This window comes from Lissotriton vulgaris, chromosome 8, assembly GCF_964263255.1.
Source record: "Lissotriton vulgaris chromosome 8, aLisVul1.2, whole genome shotgun sequence".
NCBI classification, from domain to species: Eukaryota; Metazoa; Chordata; class Amphibia; order Caudata; family Salamandridae; genus Lissotriton; species Lissotriton vulgaris.
Window position 1 is genome coordinate 1,269,435,656 of NC_141696.1, and position 21,756 is coordinate 1,269,457,411.

General features: G+C 41.9%; 1 protein-coding gene across 1 annotated transcript in view; it reads left to right on the forward strand.

Moving 5' to 3' along the window:
• The window catches only part of MIPEP (mitochondrial intermediate peptidase), an 833,321-nt gene that overhangs the window by 458,214 nt on the left and 353,351 nt on the right, over positions 1-21,756 (forward strand). The window contains exon 16 of the mRNA XM_086935192.1: positions 6,421-6,540. Within this exon, the coding sequence (XP_086791318.1) occupies positions 6,421-6,540 (120 nt within the window). The remainder of the gene's footprint in view (positions 1-6,420; positions 6,541-21,756) is intronic.

A 21,756-nucleotide genomic window follows, 5' to 3' on the forward strand; every position in this document is an offset into this window, starting at 1 on the left:
TGAAGAATATGGGGTTATCATGCGAAACTGATTTTTATCCTGAATGTTCTTGGTCTTATCTTTGCCCATCAATAAGATGTTTCTATCGATGCCCCGTACCTTGGACAAAGCCTTGTCCAAGGTGGCAGACTGATAGCCCCTAGCTCTGAATCTCTTAATACTCTCCGAGGCAGCCGCCTCGAAATCCGTATCTTTAGAGCTGTTCCGTTTCAGTCTCAAACGCTCCCCATAGGGTATGCTTTGGACGAGCTTAGTGGGATGGCTACTCCTAGCTTAAAGTATTGAGTTGCTAGCTGTGGCTTTCCCGAATAAGGCTGTGTGCAGGGTCCCTTCCTCAACGAACACTCTCCGGTCCAGATAATCCACTGCCACTGGACTAACTGTACCTGAGAAGTGTAAGCTGAAGGTGTTTTCATTAAGGATCCTAATATAATCATGTGCCTGTTCAGACGTGCCCTGCCACATGATGAATAAGTCATCAATATAGCGATGCCATTGCACCACTCTGCCTCTAAGTCCCCCCTCTATGGATCTGGGCACCCGCTCATCCCACCAGCCAACGAACAAGTTCGCATAGCTGGGGGCAAAGCAGGTGCCCATCGCCGTACCGGACCTCTGTCTGTAGAATTGATCTTCAAACAGGAATATGTTGTTTACCAGGCAGAATTCCACAAATTCAAGCAACATACTGGAATGCTCCATAAATCTCAGCTGTCTCTTTTTCAAAAAGAATTGTATTGCATTTAAACCATGATGATGTTCTATACATGTGTATAAGCTGGTAATGTCCAATACAATTAAAAGATAAGAATTGTCCCATTTAACCGTTGCAGTTTTGTTAAAAAAAATCCTTTGTATCCTGTACATAGGATCCTAGTTGTTTCACAAAAGGAGAGAGGTAGTAGTCGACGAAAATAGATAAATGTTCAGTGAGGCTATTCATGGAGGACACTATGGGACGTCCCGGAGGGTTTGTGCTATTTTTATGACGTTTTGGAATATAGTAAAAGGTTGGGATTACCGGATTTCCACTCAGTAAATACAATTGTTCCTCTTTTCCTAGCATAGATCTTTCATGCCATTTCCGGATCAACATGTCGTAAGCAATGACACTTCCCTGATATTGCTCCTTTGATGCAATTTTGTAGTATTTCAAGTCTGACAACTGTCGTATAGCCTCCTCTTTATATTGTTGTCTCGTTTGGATGACTATATTTCCGCCTTTATCAAACGGCTTGATTACTACTGATGAATCTTTCATTAGTGCCTCCAAGGCTTGTCTCTCCTTGATGGTGATGTTACTTTTCATTTTTGTCTACCCCATCTTGGACCTGAATTTACACAAATCATTAACCATAGCATCAGAAAATGTGTCTATTGCATCTGGGGGCATTTGTGGGTTAACACGTGTTAGACAGACTGTTTTAGAGGGAGAACGGTAATTCAAAGTAAAGAAAGGAAAAGTGCAGATACACAGCAAGATCAATTGTAAATATGAGTTTGTACAATTATGAAATGTGAGAGGTTACTCTTTGTGTAAATAATGTATAATATTGTATGCAAAAAGTATTTTACCTTTCCAAAATGGCGTCTAAGTTAACAACAGACGCTTTAGTCCTTTCTTTATCGTTACTCCCGATGGAAAATGTTTTTAAACCAGTTTCTCTTGGTGTCCAATGAACACTGAGGAAGGCGTCTTGCCGAAACGCGTTTGTTTTGCCTGAAATAAAGAATCTCGAAAAGCATCCCTGGGAGTGCAGCACCTTTTTGGTAAAGTGGAGGAGGTGTGAGCGCGATATACAGCGGTTGGACCATGACCGCAAACTGCACCCGCCCGAGAGAGTGCTTCCGTTCTTTTGATCACAAGGAGCGTGAGAATATATATATATATATATATATATATATATATATATATATATATATATATATATATATATATATATATATATATATAACTACGGCCCAGATGCTTGAAGCTAAAAAAACTCTCGCAAAGGGGCGGATTCTCAGAATCTGCACCTTTGCAACCGGTATTTTTGCATTTGGGATGCATCATCCCAAATGCAAAAATCACAAATTAAGAATTCGCTAAATTGCGATTACTTGCATTTAAGGAATCTCAAATTGAGATTCCTTAAATGCAATGCATTAAAGTTTAAAAAAATAGCGATTTCGCTAATAGGGCTCGCAAATTACCATGAAGATCAACTTCATGGTAATTTGCAAAAACTTTGAAAAATGCACTTTAGTGCATTTTTCAAAGTTTCATGTTGCGCAAACACATGCCCTAACGGCATGTGTATGTGCAGCATATGTGCACAGATCAATTTCAGGGGTGCAACAGGGTGTCCTTTGGACTCCCCTGCACCCTTAAAATCGCATTCTCATTTTGCGATTCGCTAATTGTGATTCGCAAATAGAGAATGTCTTCCCATTCATTCCTATGGGCCTCTAGGCCCATAGGAATGAATGGGGAGGTATTCCTTAATTGCGACTCGCAATTTGCGAATCGCAATTAAGGAATTTTAAGAAGTCGCTATTTTTAAAGTGATTTCTTCTTGCATAGCATTTTGCTATTCCTTATTAGCGATTCCTTAGTAAAGAATCACAAAATGGATGCTTGATGCATCTGGGGGTATATATATATATATGTATATATATATATATCAAACGGTATGTTGGTAGTACCATCCATCCTGCACATGTCCGTATATTGCAGCACCTGCGAGCAATAACGAACAATGATGAAACCTACCCTGTGGCCAGGCATATACACAAAACACATGCTGGTAACAGTTCTGACATTAAATACTTTGTCATCGATAACGTTGCAAAAAGTATCAGAGGGGGGAATCGCAGACTTGCCCTAAGACGTCTGGAATCAAGATACATCATCTTGTTGGATTCTAAGATTCCGAATGGGCTTAATGCTGATGAAGCATTAACAGTACATTTATAAACTATTGCAGCATACTCCCGTAGTTCTCCTTTTCCCGCTTGTGATACACCTACACCATCACTTGTGTAAATACTTTGTTTCCTCTGCAACTTTTGTTTAATTATTTTAATTAATTTGGCAACTATCTAGTTTGGCAACGCTAAGGTTCAAAACAATACGGGTGAAACTTTGGGGTCCTTGAGGTGTACACATCTAGGCATGGTAAGATGCTAATTCTAAATAAGCTTATGATCATGGTTCATACTTCATGTAAGAGACACATATAATACTCCACTTGGAGACGAGGTTCGTGTAGCAACCTTTGTGTTTACCTTAAAACCTGGTTAATAACACTTTTGATCTTGAAAGAGAGTATTTTTGTCATTTATGTATTGACCCATTGTCATTTGCATGAGAATATTATTGTTGTATTGAGGGAATTACCCACATGCTCTATATGCCGTTTTACCAGGACTATGTTTGATTATAACCCGACAGGGTAAAATATAGAGTGCCCTGATTTTCTGTCGGTTATTGTATTAATTGTGATATGACTCCATGCCGGTTTTCACCCTGGTTCTTGTTTACAGATAATGCCATGCATCTGCAAAGCTTACACTTCAATTATCTTATATATATATACATGTAATTAATTTGTTTATTTGATATGTAATGCTAAGAAATTTTATGCTCTATACTTGTTATGGCAGATGGTATTTCCTTATCCAAAGATGTAAATTTGCACGAACCTTTAGAAAGTTGTAATAGGAACTTTTCTATGTCTGTTGCCTTATCACATGACTATACTTTGTGTCACCATGGTAACTAGATACTTATCACAGTGAAGCAACTGTGTCTGTTCAGAGGTACATATGTTTTGTTATCACATTTGGGTAGGTGAAGTGAGCAAGGCGGAGGCTTCCGCCGAAACGCGTCTTTCTATCAGCTTTGCAAAATAAACTTTCAACCTTGAGCAAACTCACGGAGTCGGTGCCGTCCTTCATCGTGAGGAAGTGTGCTTGGTAACAAATATATATATATATTGATGACTATGGGAACACCACTTGCTGAATAAATCACCAACTTGCACAAAATTTTGGGTTCGAGTCCGTTTTTGCAGTTGTTTGAAAAGCTCTGCGCTCCATCGGATTATTCCTGGAATATATATATATATATCTCCATATCCTCCATTTTCGGGAGCCATAGACCGTGCAGAGGGCTTCAACCGGGAAATGGAGGGCCTATCGTAAATCCAAAACGAAAAGAATTCTTGAAGCCAGATCTCGCAATTCACTGTTTTTTCTGGCAATGAGTTGTCCATGACTGAACCTGACTCGTTTCAGATCTCTCTCATACAGAAAATCAAAGAAACCTTACCTGCCTGATTACCAAAATTCATGACCTGGTGGAGTCGCGTGGAATGTATTGAAATGATGATTGCTCCACAAATAACTTTTATCACTTCAATGCTTCCTTTACAGCTATCGAATAGCTTCTACAAAAATATCGACTTTGTCATTTCCAAATTCCTCTTGAAAGGGACGATGGCTGAAATAGCTGTCAAGAAACTAAAACTAAACAAAGGTTCTGGAAACTTTAAATCCCAAATGTCTTCAAATACCAACTTGCCTTTCTAATCAAACAAGCCATTGGGTTGTTCCAACCTAAAACACTAGCTAAACCACTATGGGTGCATATCAAAGAATCCCTAGCAAAACCACATGCTCTAATTTCGTCGTTAACATTGAAATCTGTCCCATCACTACACTCCTAGTCTATACTCAAGGACACTAGAAATTGCTCCCACACAACATCTAAAACTCAAATTTTGCGTCCCTGTGGAACAGTGCAACAATAAAAATTGAAGGTGAGCCTCCATCATGGACATCTTGGTCATCAAATAATATCTTATTCCTTAAAGACATCGGCCCACCATCACATCCTAAAATGTTTGCAGAATTGCAGATCTCACAGAACTGTGGGAACATTAAATTCTAGAACTTCCTCAAACTAAAGGTCTCAATAAAAAAGATCCCCACCTCACACAACTCCAACCTGATTCCCCCTCTCTTTATAAACGATATAAAATATCCCACACTCCCTCGACAATCTATAAAACCCTGAATTCTTCCAACACCAGCATAAGAACCACTTCCGATTTCGAAATTAAATGATCCCAACCTACTCCTAGCTTCTCAGTCGCTGCCCTAGATGATATATCATGGAAAAAGACATGGACATATACCCTCAAAAACACTATCATCCACTCTCTCACAATGTAAGTACTAGATACTATATAGAGTGTACTGGGCACCTAAAAAGCTTTCGAAATTAGGGCTTATAGACTCCGACGTGTGCTGGAACTGCCAAAACTCCCCAGGCACCATCTCACATGTTTTTTCAATGTTGAAAGCCACCATTTCTGGAGCAAGATCCAGAAAACCGTTCAACATTTAGCTATCCCTGAATTTCTACACAGTTACCTTAGGCCCCGGTCCCATTTTTGCATCCTGAAACTAAATCACTCAGAAGTGTCTCATTGACCTGCTTCTAATATTGGGAATAAAAAGCATGATATCCAAATGGAAATCGTACCGCAACATCTCATACTATACCTGGTGGCCATGGGATTGCTTTACGAGAAGTGCAGACAACAAACTTTCTAACAACAACTACAACTGTCAGACTTCCCAGAAATTATGCAATAAACTAGATTCATAAAAGTAGCAGCTGATGTCATAGCAGAGTGGTGGGGTGGGGGTGGGGAAGTGGGAGACAACAGCAAAAAAAGGGGAGGAAAAAGAACTTTCCTGCAGCCCGACGCATCGCCAGTCTTCTGCTCCTCTTGTGGCTCCACTGCAGGCACAGGCTCCCAGACTCCCCTGCGGCCAATCCTGAGGCTGCTCTAATGCATGAGAGCTGCTTCTGGATTGGCCTGAGCATCCTCGATTTCCTCTCTCAGGTAGACTGAGAGCCTGTGCCATCTCTCTCCAACGCTGTTCCCCTGGGGGTTTTCTTTAAATTCATAATACCGCTAAACATACGTATGTGATTTAGATGTGTACCCATCTGATTTAGATATATATATTCATCTAATATATACACATCTGATTCTTTTGATTCATGATTGAATGTATACATCACAAGGACTTTCTTTTCTTATCTATTGTGGCTTGCCAATAACCCTCCCCCCTTACCTCCCCAACTCTGCAAACCTTTTGAAATGGAAATAGTACTGTTTGTTTTTTTCAAATAAAACCCGTTAAATTGTGAAAACGGATTCTTTTTATATATTATTGTTGAGTATTGTACAATTTAGGTATCATATAATGTAGCCATACCGTAAGTCTTGTAAAAATATACTTGGCTCTGCAGTACCGTTTGAGTTTCTGCTTGTTTCCATACCTTATCCTTTTTAGTTTCCCACATGCTTAGATCTTTGTGTTTGAAACCAAGCTAAATTTCACATTTTTTATGTTAAGGTTTTTTATTCTGTTTTGGATCAAATCTACCATGGGAAACATCCTTTAAAGAAATCTACTACAGACATTTTGAAGGAAACGCAAGAGGCATTCTACGGTCTGCCATATGTGCCTAACACTGTAAGTATATAAAATACATGTGTCCCTTGACAAAAATGATATTAATATTTTATGACATTAGACTGTGTCAAATATGTTTGAGACAAAGATTTGAAGGCATTAGGCACAATTGAACCACTTTATCTGTGGTCTTTCCTTACCTTACCTGAGTGAAGATCCTGTTTTGTCTTCTGTTTTCAAGTGATCATGACTACTTTTTTGTCTTGTGACGTTTTGCCTGTGATTACTATAAAGGTCCTTTGTTCTAGATGCTACCTTCCATTTCAAATGTCTGTATTGGGTCTTATGCTATCTGTTTCTTTACTTATTTGAAACCCTGTCGAAGCCTCCTCTAGTTTTCTATGTCCATAAATATTGTGAACTTTAAGTCTTTTCTGGTAGCATATGACTCAAGCCATGTTCCATTGCAGTGGTACCTCACTTACTGTTCAGGATCTTTTTCCAGATTGTTACCAAATTCCTCTCCGAATCAGCATCTATATTTTATTTTCATAGGTTATACTCATTGGGATGGAGGGTTTTAACTTTGGCACTGTGGCTCTTAGATGCACAAATACAATATTTCCTACGACCCTGAAATAGGAATAATTTGTGGGACAGGAGGAGAAGAGGAGGTGGTGACAGTGGCTGTAGAATGTTTGACTAGTCTTACGTATCAAACATTCTCTGGTTTAGAAGCTTTCAAACACATCCTCTAGAAGTTATAGGTACTATTGCTTCTGTGGCATGTTCCATGATGTCTGGATTGTGTTTAGCTAATACTCCTGGATACAATTCATTAGATTCTCTTATGCAAGAGGTCTATAGAGACCTCAAGGGATAGGGAGACCAGGGGAATCAAGACACAACACTGATTGATCAAGGCATGCTTTTATGAACACTGACATCACTCTTGCCTCCCAGTCAAGACAATATCCATCTTACCCCTTCCAAGGGGAATCTTTAAACACCTGCATGCTTTTTACATTGTTGGATGGAAACATGTTCTGGTCCTGACTGAGACATTCTGTTCCAGAGAGTGACAGAGCTCTCGGTTAATCCTTGGTCCGGAATCTGCTATCCATTTTAATTTGTTTTCTTGCTTTTTATCTTAAAATAAAGTTTGTTACAAAGTATTGCATAAAGGGTAGAGGGGTATGTAGAAAATAGATGATTCCTTATACAAAATCACTTACATTTTTATGAGACATTTTTTGGAACAAATTATGAAGGTGAAAACAATCGAAATTAACAACTTAGACAGTCCACAGTGAAATGGCCGATCAATGCTGTAGTTTCTGGAACCACAAGGGTTAATTAAAAGAACCCTCACACACCAACCTAGTTCATCGTCGGGTTCCCAGCTGAGTAGTCGAATGCTACTCAGCTGTGCTGCGACACCTGACTACAGTGGAGCTGGTATTTTTGATGTTTTGTGAAAGTGATGAAGTGGTGTGGTTTAAAAATACATCTGGGAAGCTCACTAATAATTATTTTATTCCCAGTTGCCCATGGTTTATTTAAAAATTACGAGTGGATAATATTGTGAGACTTGTAATTTGCGTCTGAATTATCCTTGGTCTACATGTTTCAGCTCTTACTATAACTTTAAAGTAGCTTTCTTCAGGACTTCTCTAAAATATGGGTGAAAGTGAAAAAGTGAGTGGTAAAAGATTTTTAACCACGTATTACCGCATTTTTTGCACACTCACTAAGGTGTGCATTATATGCTTTGTGGACTCACCGTAAACTTGGTCCACTGTTGTGCGTGTACGTTATTTATGCAAATTCATTGCAGATCTGTTCCCGGGAGGGGTGAGCTCCTATTGTCACACATTTGTCAAGGTGCTCACCCGCATTGCCCCCTACTCTGGGCTCCTCAGGAACAGAAACAGAAACAATCGTACATGCAGTTTCACTAGACCATCATATAAGCAGAAAAGTGCTGCAGTCAGCCTTTGATTTATTGTTCTTAACAAATGAGCTTAAAAGCAGTATTCCTAATTCCACCTTAACATAGCAACAGGTTGCAAATTGTAAACCAACGTTTTGTGATCCTTCTGTGATTTGGCATAGGACCTATGTACTAATAGGTCACATCACAAAAGGTCCAGTCACAGTGGGTCACAGAACGACCTACCAAATGAATGTTTTCCCTTTGCTGCAAACATAAGAATGGTGACCTGCAAAGAAGCAGACCACCATTCCTGTTTTTGCATTACAAAATGGGATACTTTTTTAACTAAAACGGCTTGTGTTCCTTAATGTATCGAGTGCTGCATTACAAAAGTAAGTTTCCTGTTTGAGAAAACTTTGAGGTAAGCAGGCAGTGTTTCTCTGGAGGACGAGACTCCATTCATAAACAAAAATGTGGTACAACCCCTTTGAGGTGTGGGTAACTGATTAGTACTGGTTTGCGACAGCAAACCATTGATACATTCCATACCAAATTGCAATTATAAGGGACTGCCCCTTTCTAATTGGTGTCTTTGATGGGTTACTAAACCCATTTTGCGGGTCAATGTAGCTTTTTCAACTCACAATGGGTTTAAAACCTCCCTAAAAGCAATTTTGCAGTTGCAAACCCTGTGATTCTGCAAATTACTGGACTGGCGATGGACCACAAAATTACTTTGCACATCTCGTCTTAAGTTCCGTACGTCAACTTGCATTAATAAACCACTCTCTGCTCTGTAGAGAAATATACCTGATTGTGTATTGATTTGATTTCAGTATTTCTGCTTTATCTCATTAAATATAACTTTGGTAATATTAGCAGGGCCTTTGTACGTTGTTGGCAACTTGATTTTCTATACTAGATCTCTAAAATAATGAGCCCTGTAATTTCTACTAACGTATGATCTATTTGAGATATCTTGTACTATAGCCTCTGGATTGAATGATTACATGGCTCAAAAATAAAAGTGGTATAAGAACTACTTTACTCTGCATACTGCCCAGCCACAATTCTCCTTGAAGAAGGCCCAATTACATTTCTAGGGCTCTGAAAACTTCTGCTACTCTGTTGTAGTGTGATACTGGGGGAGGGTGGACTTGCCATCCCTTTTAGAAGACGCTTTCACTACCACTATAATCATTATATCTATGTCACAGGCGCCTCCTGTCTATTATGGGTTTTCAAGAATAGCTGTGAGTACAACTTTTTCAGCTTCTGTCATGGAGGCCAACTGTGTGTCAGTGTTCAGAGATGTACTGGATGAAGCTGTGGAAGTTCTTCTTAAGGATCGTTAAACATGTGTATGGAAGGCAGGCCTACCACCCACACAACTACGTATCACTAAAAAAACTTTTAGCCTATGCCACCTGAACCGGTTCCTCCCATTTGTAAGCTTTTAAGTGCTGACTCAATTTCAGGTGCCAGCTCAGAACAGGGACTGCTGTTGCTCAGTTGAACTGGAGGAAGTACATTTCCATTTGTCTTTCTTGCAGTATCACAGAAAGCTCCAGTGGTTTTCTTTACTAAATTCAGAGTAAAGGATGCAGCAGTGAGAGTATTCGCTAAAACACTAGCCCTGTTGTCAATTTGCAATTGCAAATGTACATTAGTAGTCTTTCTTGGCTCAAGGCCTGGTGAGGCCTGCCTCCAGGAGGCTGACTTCATCCAGTCTAATCCTAGTTTTCATTTCCTCAGTGATACCGAGGTTACAGTGAATTAACTACAATTCACTTCCATTGCTTTAAGATGGATTTTTTTATACTGGCCTTCTGGACATACATATGGTGAAAGCTTCTCTTTTCCAGAAAACCTGTCCTCTGTCAAATGCACCATGCATCTTTTTCTGAACCACAGCTCAGTGAGATCTGGTGGCACCAATGACTTCTGAGATTATAAATATCCTGGGTAGATATGGTTCCTTATGTGCAACTGCATTTGAAATCTTTGCAGCTTCACCTGGCACGACAGTTTGGTCTTTTAATGGACATTCAGACCTGGCCCGTATCGGTTCATCTATCTCTGGTGTCATGACTGATGTTTTTGGCCAGTGTTTTAAACAACTTGGTGCATTGTTGCTTCCTTCATTATCCTAAATTTTAAGCCTCAACATGCTTATTAAAATTACTGATAAGGATCTACTACAGGAAGCTGTCCATAAGTGCTTTCTTTTACAGGCCAGAAACATCTCTAAACATACGTTTGTTAAAGGAGATCCTCCTAGACTTAAATGCCTTCACCTCCATTCATTGAATCCAAGGTGGTAATAGTAGGTACCAAATAATTGTAGTGTACCTAGCCACCACAAATGTATTGTCATACTAGACCTTTCCAGTGACATGCACCTCCCTGTCATCATGGTTGAAGTGATGATCAACTTCAGAGTAGGCAGCTTGAACCACATCTCCACTCACCCAGCATATATGGCCTGAACCATGCAGAAACATTAAGGCACCCATACTTGAATGTCTTTGCCGTACGACTGAGCAGGAAATGCTATGATGTCTCATTCTTGTTGACAGAGGTCCAAGATTCATAAAGAACAGTGTCATGGTGGACTGTGCAGGGAAGTTTTGAAGTACCTTCTTCTTCCCACAATGTTTACCATTGTAAGAGTCCTACAAAAAGAATCAGGGTTAGCCTCTGCTGTTCAGTCTTCCTGATAGCATGTCCTTACCTTGAATAATTTTGTTCTTTTGTATCGTGCACCTCTGTTAAGAGGTGGCCATTTAGGAGGTGGTGCTTGACTGCTAGCGTTATGACCATTTGTGAGTGAGCTCTGTATATTCAACCACATATCAGCATCTTATCTTTACCAGCGGGACTCTAGTATTCTTGAAGACATACTTGTAACTTTCAGAAGCGGAAAGAAGCACAATGAAAACATAGCGACCCTGATCGTGTTAAGTGGCAAAATCTGATGTGAAACCAATCTCTAATGCCCTCTATGTGACCACCATTAAACAGCTCCCAATATTGATCCTCTAATATGGGTGGAACCTCCTGAAAGCATCGGCCTGAATAGCGATACCTCATGGCTGCTCAGATATGCCTGGAAGTACATCCCATTGGAGGTGATGGCCCCCCCACCTCCCTAGCAATTGCCAAAGTGTCTCTTGAGACACTGGAAGACCACTTAAGCACCATCACATATGGAATAGGACACAGACATGTGCCAGATTGTAAAGTTGTTGTGAATGTATCTAGGACCCTAATTAAATATTCCTGATTCATGCCCTCATGCGGTTATGATAAATCATGTCCTAATGAAGGCATATAAATCTTGCCCATATTCTGTCATAGCCCACGCAGCCCATATAAGGCCAGGCTACTTCCTTAGATTCCTAGAGAGCACAACGAGTTCTTTCGACACACCAAACCTTCAGTAACCTGGGGATTCCCCATGTCTTTGTTTTGATTTGTCATTGAACTCCTGCGAGCACTAAAGGAACAGTCAGTTCTTAGTGACATCTTTATTGACATCTTATGTCCAACCTTACGTCAAACACGATATAGGAAAAATTGCTTACAAGGGAATTCTTTTAGAAATTGTTCTATAACAGGAGGTTGATCAATCTTAACTGAAAAAACTTAGGACCAACTTAATTCAATTAAAACCTGTTATTCATCTAATTAAACACTTGCAAATTCAACAGAGTGGTAACAACTCACAATAGAAAAAGCTAGACGGGAAGTAGATTTTATAGAATATCTTTTTATATCACGTTTTCATTTTGTAGGGTACAGTTTCTTTAAAAACAGTGAAAATTAATCAACAAAGTACAAGTGGACAAGACGTAAACTAGTTGTTCTTAAAATCCACTGCGTTGCAGTCCACTCTTTTAAGTTAAGTCACAACGGATCTTGTTCACTGTATACAAAGATAACGCTGTATCGAATTGATCTGAAAACAAAAGATGTGGACTAATATGTCGACGTTTCGGCCTTATCATTGACAAATACTTATGGCCATCCTCAGGACCTTCAAACTTTTGTAAAATGTGACCCCCTAATTCTCCATCTGATCGTCACCGACCGTGCGGTTCGTGTGGGACCTTTAATTCAAAAGTTCCTTATGTATTGAGGTTTGTACTCGAAAATGGTGTTGTGGCGTACCTAGTCCGCTTCCACAGTTAATGCTTCGTTATTCCGCAAACTTCATCCGACGTGGCGTAGTCTCACAGGACAGTTAGGTTACTGGAAGATCCCGCCCTGAGAAACGAGATACAAGACCTCCTTCATTCTATAACCAAGGTATGGAGCTGACTAAAACCTTAGAGAGAATTCTTGATTCAGATTCTTGGCAAAAACCCAACTCAACTCACTTACTGCTTCCCACGTATTAGGCTTAGGTCAGGTACACTGGGGTAGGCGTATCTTAGAAGCACCAGTTGAGTTTGTTTTTATTGAAAACGCCCGTCTCTCTGTTTCTCTGCACTCTGGTGGAACTAAGCATGCACAATTGACTGAGTGAAATAGCTGTCTATTGTTTTCACACGACTCTGGAGATTCACTCCTTATTCTGGGGGAGCAAAGTTGTCATGTTATATGGTTGTCAGAAGCTAATCCCTTCTTGTCTAAATCAGGGAAGTTAACTCCTCCCTATTCATTCGAGAAAGTTTCTAGTGACCTCTGAGCTAGCTGGCAAAACGAATTAAGTCTAACATAGTCAGTAGAGGCCTAGAGACCTCAGTCCTACGTCTACACTGCTGTTTATGTTATTCCAATGCGCAGAGCCTATTGGGAATATAGGAACTACACTACATGGCGCCCAACGTTTGGTAAGGCGATAATCTAACGCAAGATACTAGAGTAACTGAGTCGTGCTTTTCACACGGACCCCTTTTTCCCGTAAAAACTCCAATAGACGTCTGGAGTGGGTAAAAGGTTAATATCCGCCGAAACTTAGTAGGATGAGAATCCTATGTATAAGTTTACGGTATAGTCAACGTTGAAGGATACAGTGTTCCAAAATATTGTGCACCTAATCTTTGTTTCCTCAAAAATTGCTCTGCAACAAAAAACTTTCAGTCAGTAAAAATGACAGAAAGTGACAAGGAAAGGGAAAGAGTTAGACTAGCAGCTCAACTCATAGCGGACGACACACTTGTCCAAGACAACGACCCGGGTGCAATACTCATCCCGGTCAATATAAGAAAAACCATAACTATAAAACTTATAGAAAATGGATTTTTATCCAAGAGGTGGTACAGTCGTATTTGTGGTAGAGGCACATGAGTTTCAGCAGACAGAGGTGTTCTATACCTGGATAAACTTTCCAGCAGCACACGCTGTAACACATGACTTCCACTACTATAAAATAGCGGAAGCTCCAGAGGAATACTCTCCTTTCGAGGAAGTTGAAATTTCACTAACATATCAAGAGCACCTGCTCTTGTTTAATGGCGCCCTAAAACATCAAAATCACATTACCAGGTTCGGTCCACTAGGTAGACCAGGAGCCACGTGGCCGGTTCTAGCCAGCAACTCACCACACCCAGACAGAGAACTTTTAGTTCAGTTAAAACAACTAATTAAAATACATAGACAATTGGTCCAATATGTCATGCGACTTCAACAGTCCAACCTGCAATTAAACTTCCACAAAACACCCCTCATCCGGGGAACACAAACAAGATTACACCACAGACGGATTCGACTTAGATTGGGGGAAGACAGACGGAGACTTCAAACGGAGGTAGCAGCCCTGGAACAGTCTATTCTAAAATGGGAAGTCAAATACTTAGCCCACAAGTCCGAAGACTCCCTACGGCGGCTACTTGACGCTCAAAAACAATATCGGGAGTTGGTGACTAACGAAGCCAAGACACAATCACTAGCTACTCTGCACAGATTGTATGACGTAGGGGATAAGTCAGGGAAACTACTGGCATGGCTCAGCAAGAAAGAGAGAGCTGAGAGATGGATAGACAGCATAGACACGTCAGGAGGTACAACCTTCAAAACGGACGCGGAGATAGCAGAGGCTTTTGCTACTCACTATGAAGCATTTTACGCAGCGCGCGACCTGGCGACTTATGAGGAGGCCCTTCGATATTTAGACGGTACCACCCTGCCGATCCTTCCCCCTGAAGACGCAGCAACACTAGACGCAGACATTTCGCTAGAAGACATCACTAATGCTATAGCCAGACTCCGCCCGGGTAAAACACCAGGCCCAAATGGATTTCCCCCAGAACTCTTTAAACGCACATCAGACCTGTTGACCCCCCACCTCCGGGGCCTCCTAGTGGACTCCCTTGAAGTGGGAGAACTCCCACCAGATCTTACTATGGCTACAATAATACCAATATACAAAGAGGGCTAGCCACGGAATGAATGTGCCTCCTACCGACCGATATCTTTACTTAACACAGAAGTAAAAGTGCTGGCGACCATCCTGGCGGTCCGCTTAAGGGCGGTCATAACGGGCTTGGCTCATATGGACCAGTCGGGCTTCCTACCCGACAGGGCAACGAAGCTAAATCTCAGAAGAACGCATAACTGGCTCCAGGAGGTAAAGGAGAGGGACGATCCACACTGGTTCCTCTCCCTGGACGCTGAAAAAGCGTTCGATGCGGTACATTGGCCCTTCCTGATGGCAGTGCTCCAGAGGTTTGGGTTCGGATCAAAGTTCTCGGCATGGATCAGACTACTATATACTGGTCCAAGGGCGAGGGTGAGGGTTAATGGAACGCTTTCCCGTGAATTTCCTGTTCAGAGAGGTACTAGGCAGGGTTGCCCCCTGTCCCCACTTCTATTTACACTCGTAATAGAAGTACTAGTGGCCAGGATCCGGCATAACGCAAATATACACGGCTTCACGGATGGGGCGGCGACGCTCTCTCCCGAAAAGATTTCGCTATACGCGGACGACGTCCTGCTCTATATAACAGAGCCTGAGACGACCGTGCCGGAGCTCTTCCGAGAATTGGAACACTATGGGGAGATGGCGGGACACAAAATCAATTGGCACAAATCAGTATTATACGATCCGAAGGGGAGAAATCAATGGGGGAGTCTACCAGGGGAACTGCTGACAACGGCCGAAGGGATCCAATACCTGGGGGTTTATATTACGACGAATATCCCTCTCTCGTTCCAAAAAAACGTGGAGCGAATCGTCGTGAGCGAGGTGGCAGATATGGACCGCTGGAGGCAGCTTCCTTTAACACTCCTGGGCAGGGCAGCCATGTTTAAAATGGTTGTACTACCGAAATTCCTATACGCCCTCCAAAACGAGTACTATCCGCTACCTGCTGCGGTCTTCACTAAGATCCATGCAGATTTGAGATCTTTCCTCTGGCTCGGCAAACAGGCGAGGGTGGCCTTGGCCACACTGCAACGACATCAGTACAGCGGGGGAATCTCGCTTCCCAATTTGGAAGCCTACTACTGGGCGGAACACCTGACTCTAATCAATGATTGGCTCAATGCGGCGGCAGATCACCCGACATATTCCCTAGAAAGAGCCAAGCTGGCGCCTAGACACATATTGCGGTATCTCTATGGGGATGCGAGGGGAGCCCACCTTCTCCCTGCTACATCCATAACGCTAAGGGCTTGGACGAAAGCTACGAAACGCATGGGATGGGAACAGAAACCTACACGGCAGACACCACTATGGCATTGTCGCTGGTTACATGAGTTACATAAACTGCGCGGATTTCAGAGATGGGACGACATTGGCATTTCCACCATTGGGGATGTAATAGTCAAGGGGGAACTAAAGTCATTCAGAGCTCTCCAAACGGAGTTCGGGTTACACAACACGCAACATTTCAAATATGTAACGCTACGCCATGCCTGGAGGGCCCAAAATATCTCGCTGCTTGACATTCCTGAGTATGCACCACTGGAGGGGAGGCTGCTCCAGGAGCATATGGTTGGACAGGCGGTGTCCCTCACATACAAAACATTGACGAACCATATGCTGGGTGACCTAACAAAACTTAGGCATGCATGGGAGGTGGAGGTAGGGGAGATGGAGGACCTGGACTGGGAGATAGTCTTGACACACCCCCGGGAAGTGGCCATCAAGTCCAGGTTGCGACTGATCCAATTTAACTTTCTCCACAGAACATACTTTGACAGGGTACGTCTTTACAAAATGGGGAAAATAGAGGAACCAAGATGCCTTAGGTGCCGACAGGGGGAGGGGGACTTCTTTCATATTGTATGGATCTGCACTGTAATACAGAGGTACTGGTCGCAGATCTTTCGGGAACTCAAAGAGATCCTCGGGGCCCCCATCCCTATAGACCCCAAGCTGGCGCTGCTTGGTATGACGACCGAGGTGGACTTGACCCGCCCACTGCTCATTTTCCTGGTCCTGGCGCTGGTGGTTGCCAAACGGGATATTGCGAAACATTGGGGAGCACCAGAACCCCCGGACCTAGAGGAGTGGAGGAGAGGTTTAGAGCTGTATATGGCAGCGGAAAGGGTCACATACAAGGCGAGAGGCTGCCCCCGAAAATTTAGGAAGGTCTGGTCTAAATGGAGACAATACCATGGATTTGATGGGGGGCTGTAGTAGGATGTGAGAAGGTAGAGGGACTGCGTCACTGCTTTTGACCGGATGGGGGGTAGGAGGGTCTGAATGGTCACGTTTACGATCTTACGAGGAATGGAGGGCCACCGGTTGCGGCAGGCTCTGATCACATGTACATACCTGGCTGAGGGTGGGAGGGAGGAGGGACGGGAGTGTATGCGACAATGACACGTTTTTTTATCATCTACTTGTATATTGCTGAATCCTAACTTGAGTTTTCCAATGTTTGACCACCTTGGGACGAGGGAGGGGGATGGGAGGGGGAAGGTTTCATTACTTACAACAAAACAAGAAAAAGCAGAAACTTGGGAAGCCTAAAACTGATCATGGTTGGCAATCATGGGTGAAACTGCTACACCGACAACGCACGCCGCCCGACCTCTGGGGTGTGGGCTAAATGGCAGTGTATCCTTCAGAGTGCGAGGTAATAACAGCTGATGTACACAGAGATTCGTAGACAGATTGTATATTGGCCCCTTGTGTATCTGCAATAAAAATAAAATTTAAAAAAAAAGATTACACCACAGAACATACAATCGTGTCTTGGTAAAACACCTGCAAAACTGGAACAAATTCCATTCTGGTTAGCTCAAAAAATCACTCAGAGGCAGTATTTCCTGATACTACCCCACACGAAAAACATAGAATTCTGACTATCTGCCTCCCAATGGGGATCACACCACTTGTGGAGGACTGTGACACTTGGGGCATAGTCTTTGCTTCTATCTACACAAAAACACATGGTGTTCCGTCTATGGCGGTCATACCAGATGTCCTCAGACAGATTCAAAATGAATACGGTCCAGAACCTGCTTTAACTCTGGGTATGAAATTACTGAAGGACTTTAAGCAGGTCTCGGCTATATTATTAGCCAACATAAAAGGAGATGCAGCATGTGTGGCAATCCGCCAAATATTGAAGGAGACCGATATAACAGACCAACCTTTTGAGCTTGCTAAAATAATTGAAAAATCCTATGAAGAATTAGGCAGAGATAGTTTGGGTGGTAAACCAGTAAAACCACAACTAATTGAAAATCCTGAAAAAACCTTTATTAAAAACAACCTTAATTCTCAAAAGAAGAAATGGGAGGGTAATAAACAATCCACTCCCAGAGAAAAACAATTTCAGTCCAGAGGAAGGTCTCCCCAACGGAGGAATAAATCACCGGTTGGAAGAGACAAGTCTCCCCAAAGGGAACCCTCGGAAAAAATATATAATCTTAGAGATAGGGATAAATTAAAGAAAACCTGGCAGATATCAAGACATTGATACACGTCTCTCTCGATCCTTCTCACTCGATCTTTCTCGACCTTCCTCACAGAAATCGGAAAGAAGAGGACAGTCAGAATGCAAGGAAGAGCACGTCAAGTCCAAAGACAAAGAACCTGCTCATCAAAGTAAAAAATTACAATTTCCCAGAAAGAAGGTAGCAAGTATTAAAATTAAACATGCAGAGAATCCTGAGAACACAACTGAAGAACGGAGAGTGGGCCCAGACAATGTTAGACAGCGCTGCAGAAGTGACCATATTTCGCAAGATCCTGATGAATCTTCTGGAGACAGTGGACACGACTGAATACATTCAGGTGGAAACTGCAGACACGCGAGTTAGCGTGCCCCATGGACTATATGAAATAACATTACGTATAGAGGGAGATAAAACTAGGAAAATTAAAGGTCTCTTTTGGGAGAACCTTTCCAAAGGCTATGATATCCTGTTGGCTGAGAAAGACTGGCCACCAGAGTTTGTCAGGGACTGCCCTCATGGCGAAGAAATGATTATGCCTGCCTTCTCAAAACATATCCCAATCCATAAAAAATACACATTGGCAAGAAAATGGGCGGTGGCCCAAGCCCCTGCCTTATATAAAAATCATGTAGGATGGGATGAGGATTCTCCTCACCACAAAATCCAATTAATGAATCAACCTACTGCACAGAGGCAGTACCCAGTTAAACAAGAAGCTAAAAAGCAAGTTAGGCATTAAGAAGTCCACGCAATCTAAAAACTGTGGCATTAGATCCTAAATGGTTAAAATAGGAAAATTCTCTTGCTGCAGAAGACGTGAAACACTATTTTGATCCGAAAATGAAAAAATTAGAAAATATGGAATATGAATATGAATATGAATATCCTCTGCCGACCGAAACCCTGCCTTTAGAACAATACACCAGTGTGTTCTACACAGACAGATTTGCACAACATTTTGTTGTGGAAAAGCAAATTTACAATAACGTGTGCGCGATTGTTAAAGGTCGTTGGCGCTTAGGTAAATTCAGACCACTTGTAACTAAAACAGAATCATTCAGGAACTGTACAGCTCAGCGAGCTGAAATAAGATCCCTAAAGATGGTGCTTGAAAATGACGATCGCGAAATCCCCACACTAATAGTGTGCGATTCTCATTACTGCGTCCAATCTTTCAATAAGACTTGGATTCAAGACTTGGATTCAAACTTGGATGCAGACTTGGATTCAAAACGGTTACAAAGATGACACAGGTGCCACAATAAAGCATAAAACGCTTTGGGAACAAGTAGTTCTTTTACAGAAAGAACTACAAAAGACTCACGTGATACATACACTGAGTCATCGACGTGATGGCGTTCACGTTGCAGGGAATTCATTGGCTGATAAAGCCACAGCGGCGGCTGGTCAACCGGCTTCCGTAGCTACTAAAAAGCGTTCAGCAAAACAAACAGATGGAGAAACCGTGCTGGCGGTAAAAGCCTCTTTAAAAGGCGATTATACGGCATTACCTCTCAACTATCCACTCAATAATACATACATAATTGATGCAAACTCCGTTCCGTTTGCTCAAATCCCTGGAGTGGGCGATAGAGTAATTCCAAACACGAATCGGAGAATCTTCTTGATACAAGGAGCACACATGGGATTGGGTCTAAGGCACCAAGAGATATTGAAATCTCTGATAGAATTACAATCACAATACTGGTGGCCGGGAATGAGCGTAGATATTTACAATTTTGCAATAAATTGTGAGGACTGCAACAGAGATCGCAGTTGTGAACCGGACCAGACACCAGCCCAGACATCACTATTAGACAGCATCAGGCTATCTATGCGCAAAAGTCCTACCGGACAAAGGCGGTCCCATAATCAATAAGACTTTATTCACTAAAGATGTGGCCCCAGCGCTCGGCTGACGCCAGAACTGTTATAAAAGATTTGCGAGTCTTTATCGGCACATACGCAATTGGCATGCTACATTCTGATCAGGGTCCTGCGTTTAGCTCTCGAGCTTACAAAGAGGCCATGAGCAGCATGGGCATTGCATTGCGGTACTCTTCTCCCTTCCATCCTGAGGGAAATGCAGTTGTGGAAAGAAAAAAACGTGACATAAAGCAATCTATAACGGCAAGGGTATTAGGTTCGGGTGATGGGTGGGTCAAACATCTAACAAGTGTCCAACGTAGTCTTAACAATCTGCCAAGAAATTCTCTAAAAGGTTTTACTCCATACGAACTTTTATTCTGCACTAGAATGAAAATTCAGGATTTGGATTGTCATACTTCAGTGGTAGAAGAAAAAACCTTTGATATCAAAGATCGTTTGGCTGTTTTACAGGACTTGAATGAAACAAGAAAAAGTCTAAGTAACATAAAATCTAAGCCAACAACCACTGAAGAACCACCTGTCCCAGCAAGACCTGTCTGGATTCCAAAGATTTGGGATCTGGAAAAGATTGCGGTGAAGAAGGAATTCGGGCCTTCTTACAGAAAAGCAGTACCTGTCTTAGCTGTCAGCGGAACAAGATCAGTAGTACTACCGCCACTTGCTGGTAAAAAGGAAAACAGAGTTGTTTCCATCGACCTGGTGAAACCACAATCATGTGGCCGATAATAAGTAGCAGGCCCAGTGGACTCCCTAGAAATAGCAGAAGACCAAATCTTGCTACAATCCAAGAGGTTCAAACTGAAAGACTAATCACTTTCGATAAACCATCAGTGAATAAAAAAGGACTATGCAACAAAGCCATGGAACTTGTGCCTCTTGAAACCCAAATTGCAACAGTCCAAGAAACACCAGTCTACAACGATGTAGCCTCGGACTATACAAATGTAACAAAAGAAAATGCAAAGATCAATGGAAATCCGGAAGCAATCCCACCAATTGACAGAACTGCATCTGGCTATTTTATCAACTTTGTTGACTTTTCCGATGATCCAAGTGAACATGGAGACAAGCCAGCAACAAAAACTTTCAAATGAAAATTAAAGAACTTTTTCATCAACTCAAAGAAACCTATCTGATTTCCCTGTGGATTGAACTATGGATTGTGTTAGGTGTACTTACCCTTCTACTTTGGCTAATCCTAGTTTTAATTCTGGGTAAATTTATTACAGTACAATGGACACAGCAAGCCAGAACATCAACTTGGTCCTGAAACCACACAGTTCCTCTCACATAGAGAAAAGAGAACTATCTTCGGTGAACATCACAGCAAACCCTATACCTGGTGGTATAGCATGGGATAGAACTGACTATGAAATCTATGGCCCGGTCGAGCTCTTGAAGTATCCACACCAATTCAAGATTTCATTAAGTGACTCTGTGAAACCAAGTTCCTTCTCTGATGATTGGGACTTTGAAAGCATAAATAATATGATGTCAGATTTAGAAATGTCAGCGAAATTTACTGAACATGATTATTTACAGGGCTCATCGAATTATGAAGAGATGTACTGTTACAACCACTATGGTCA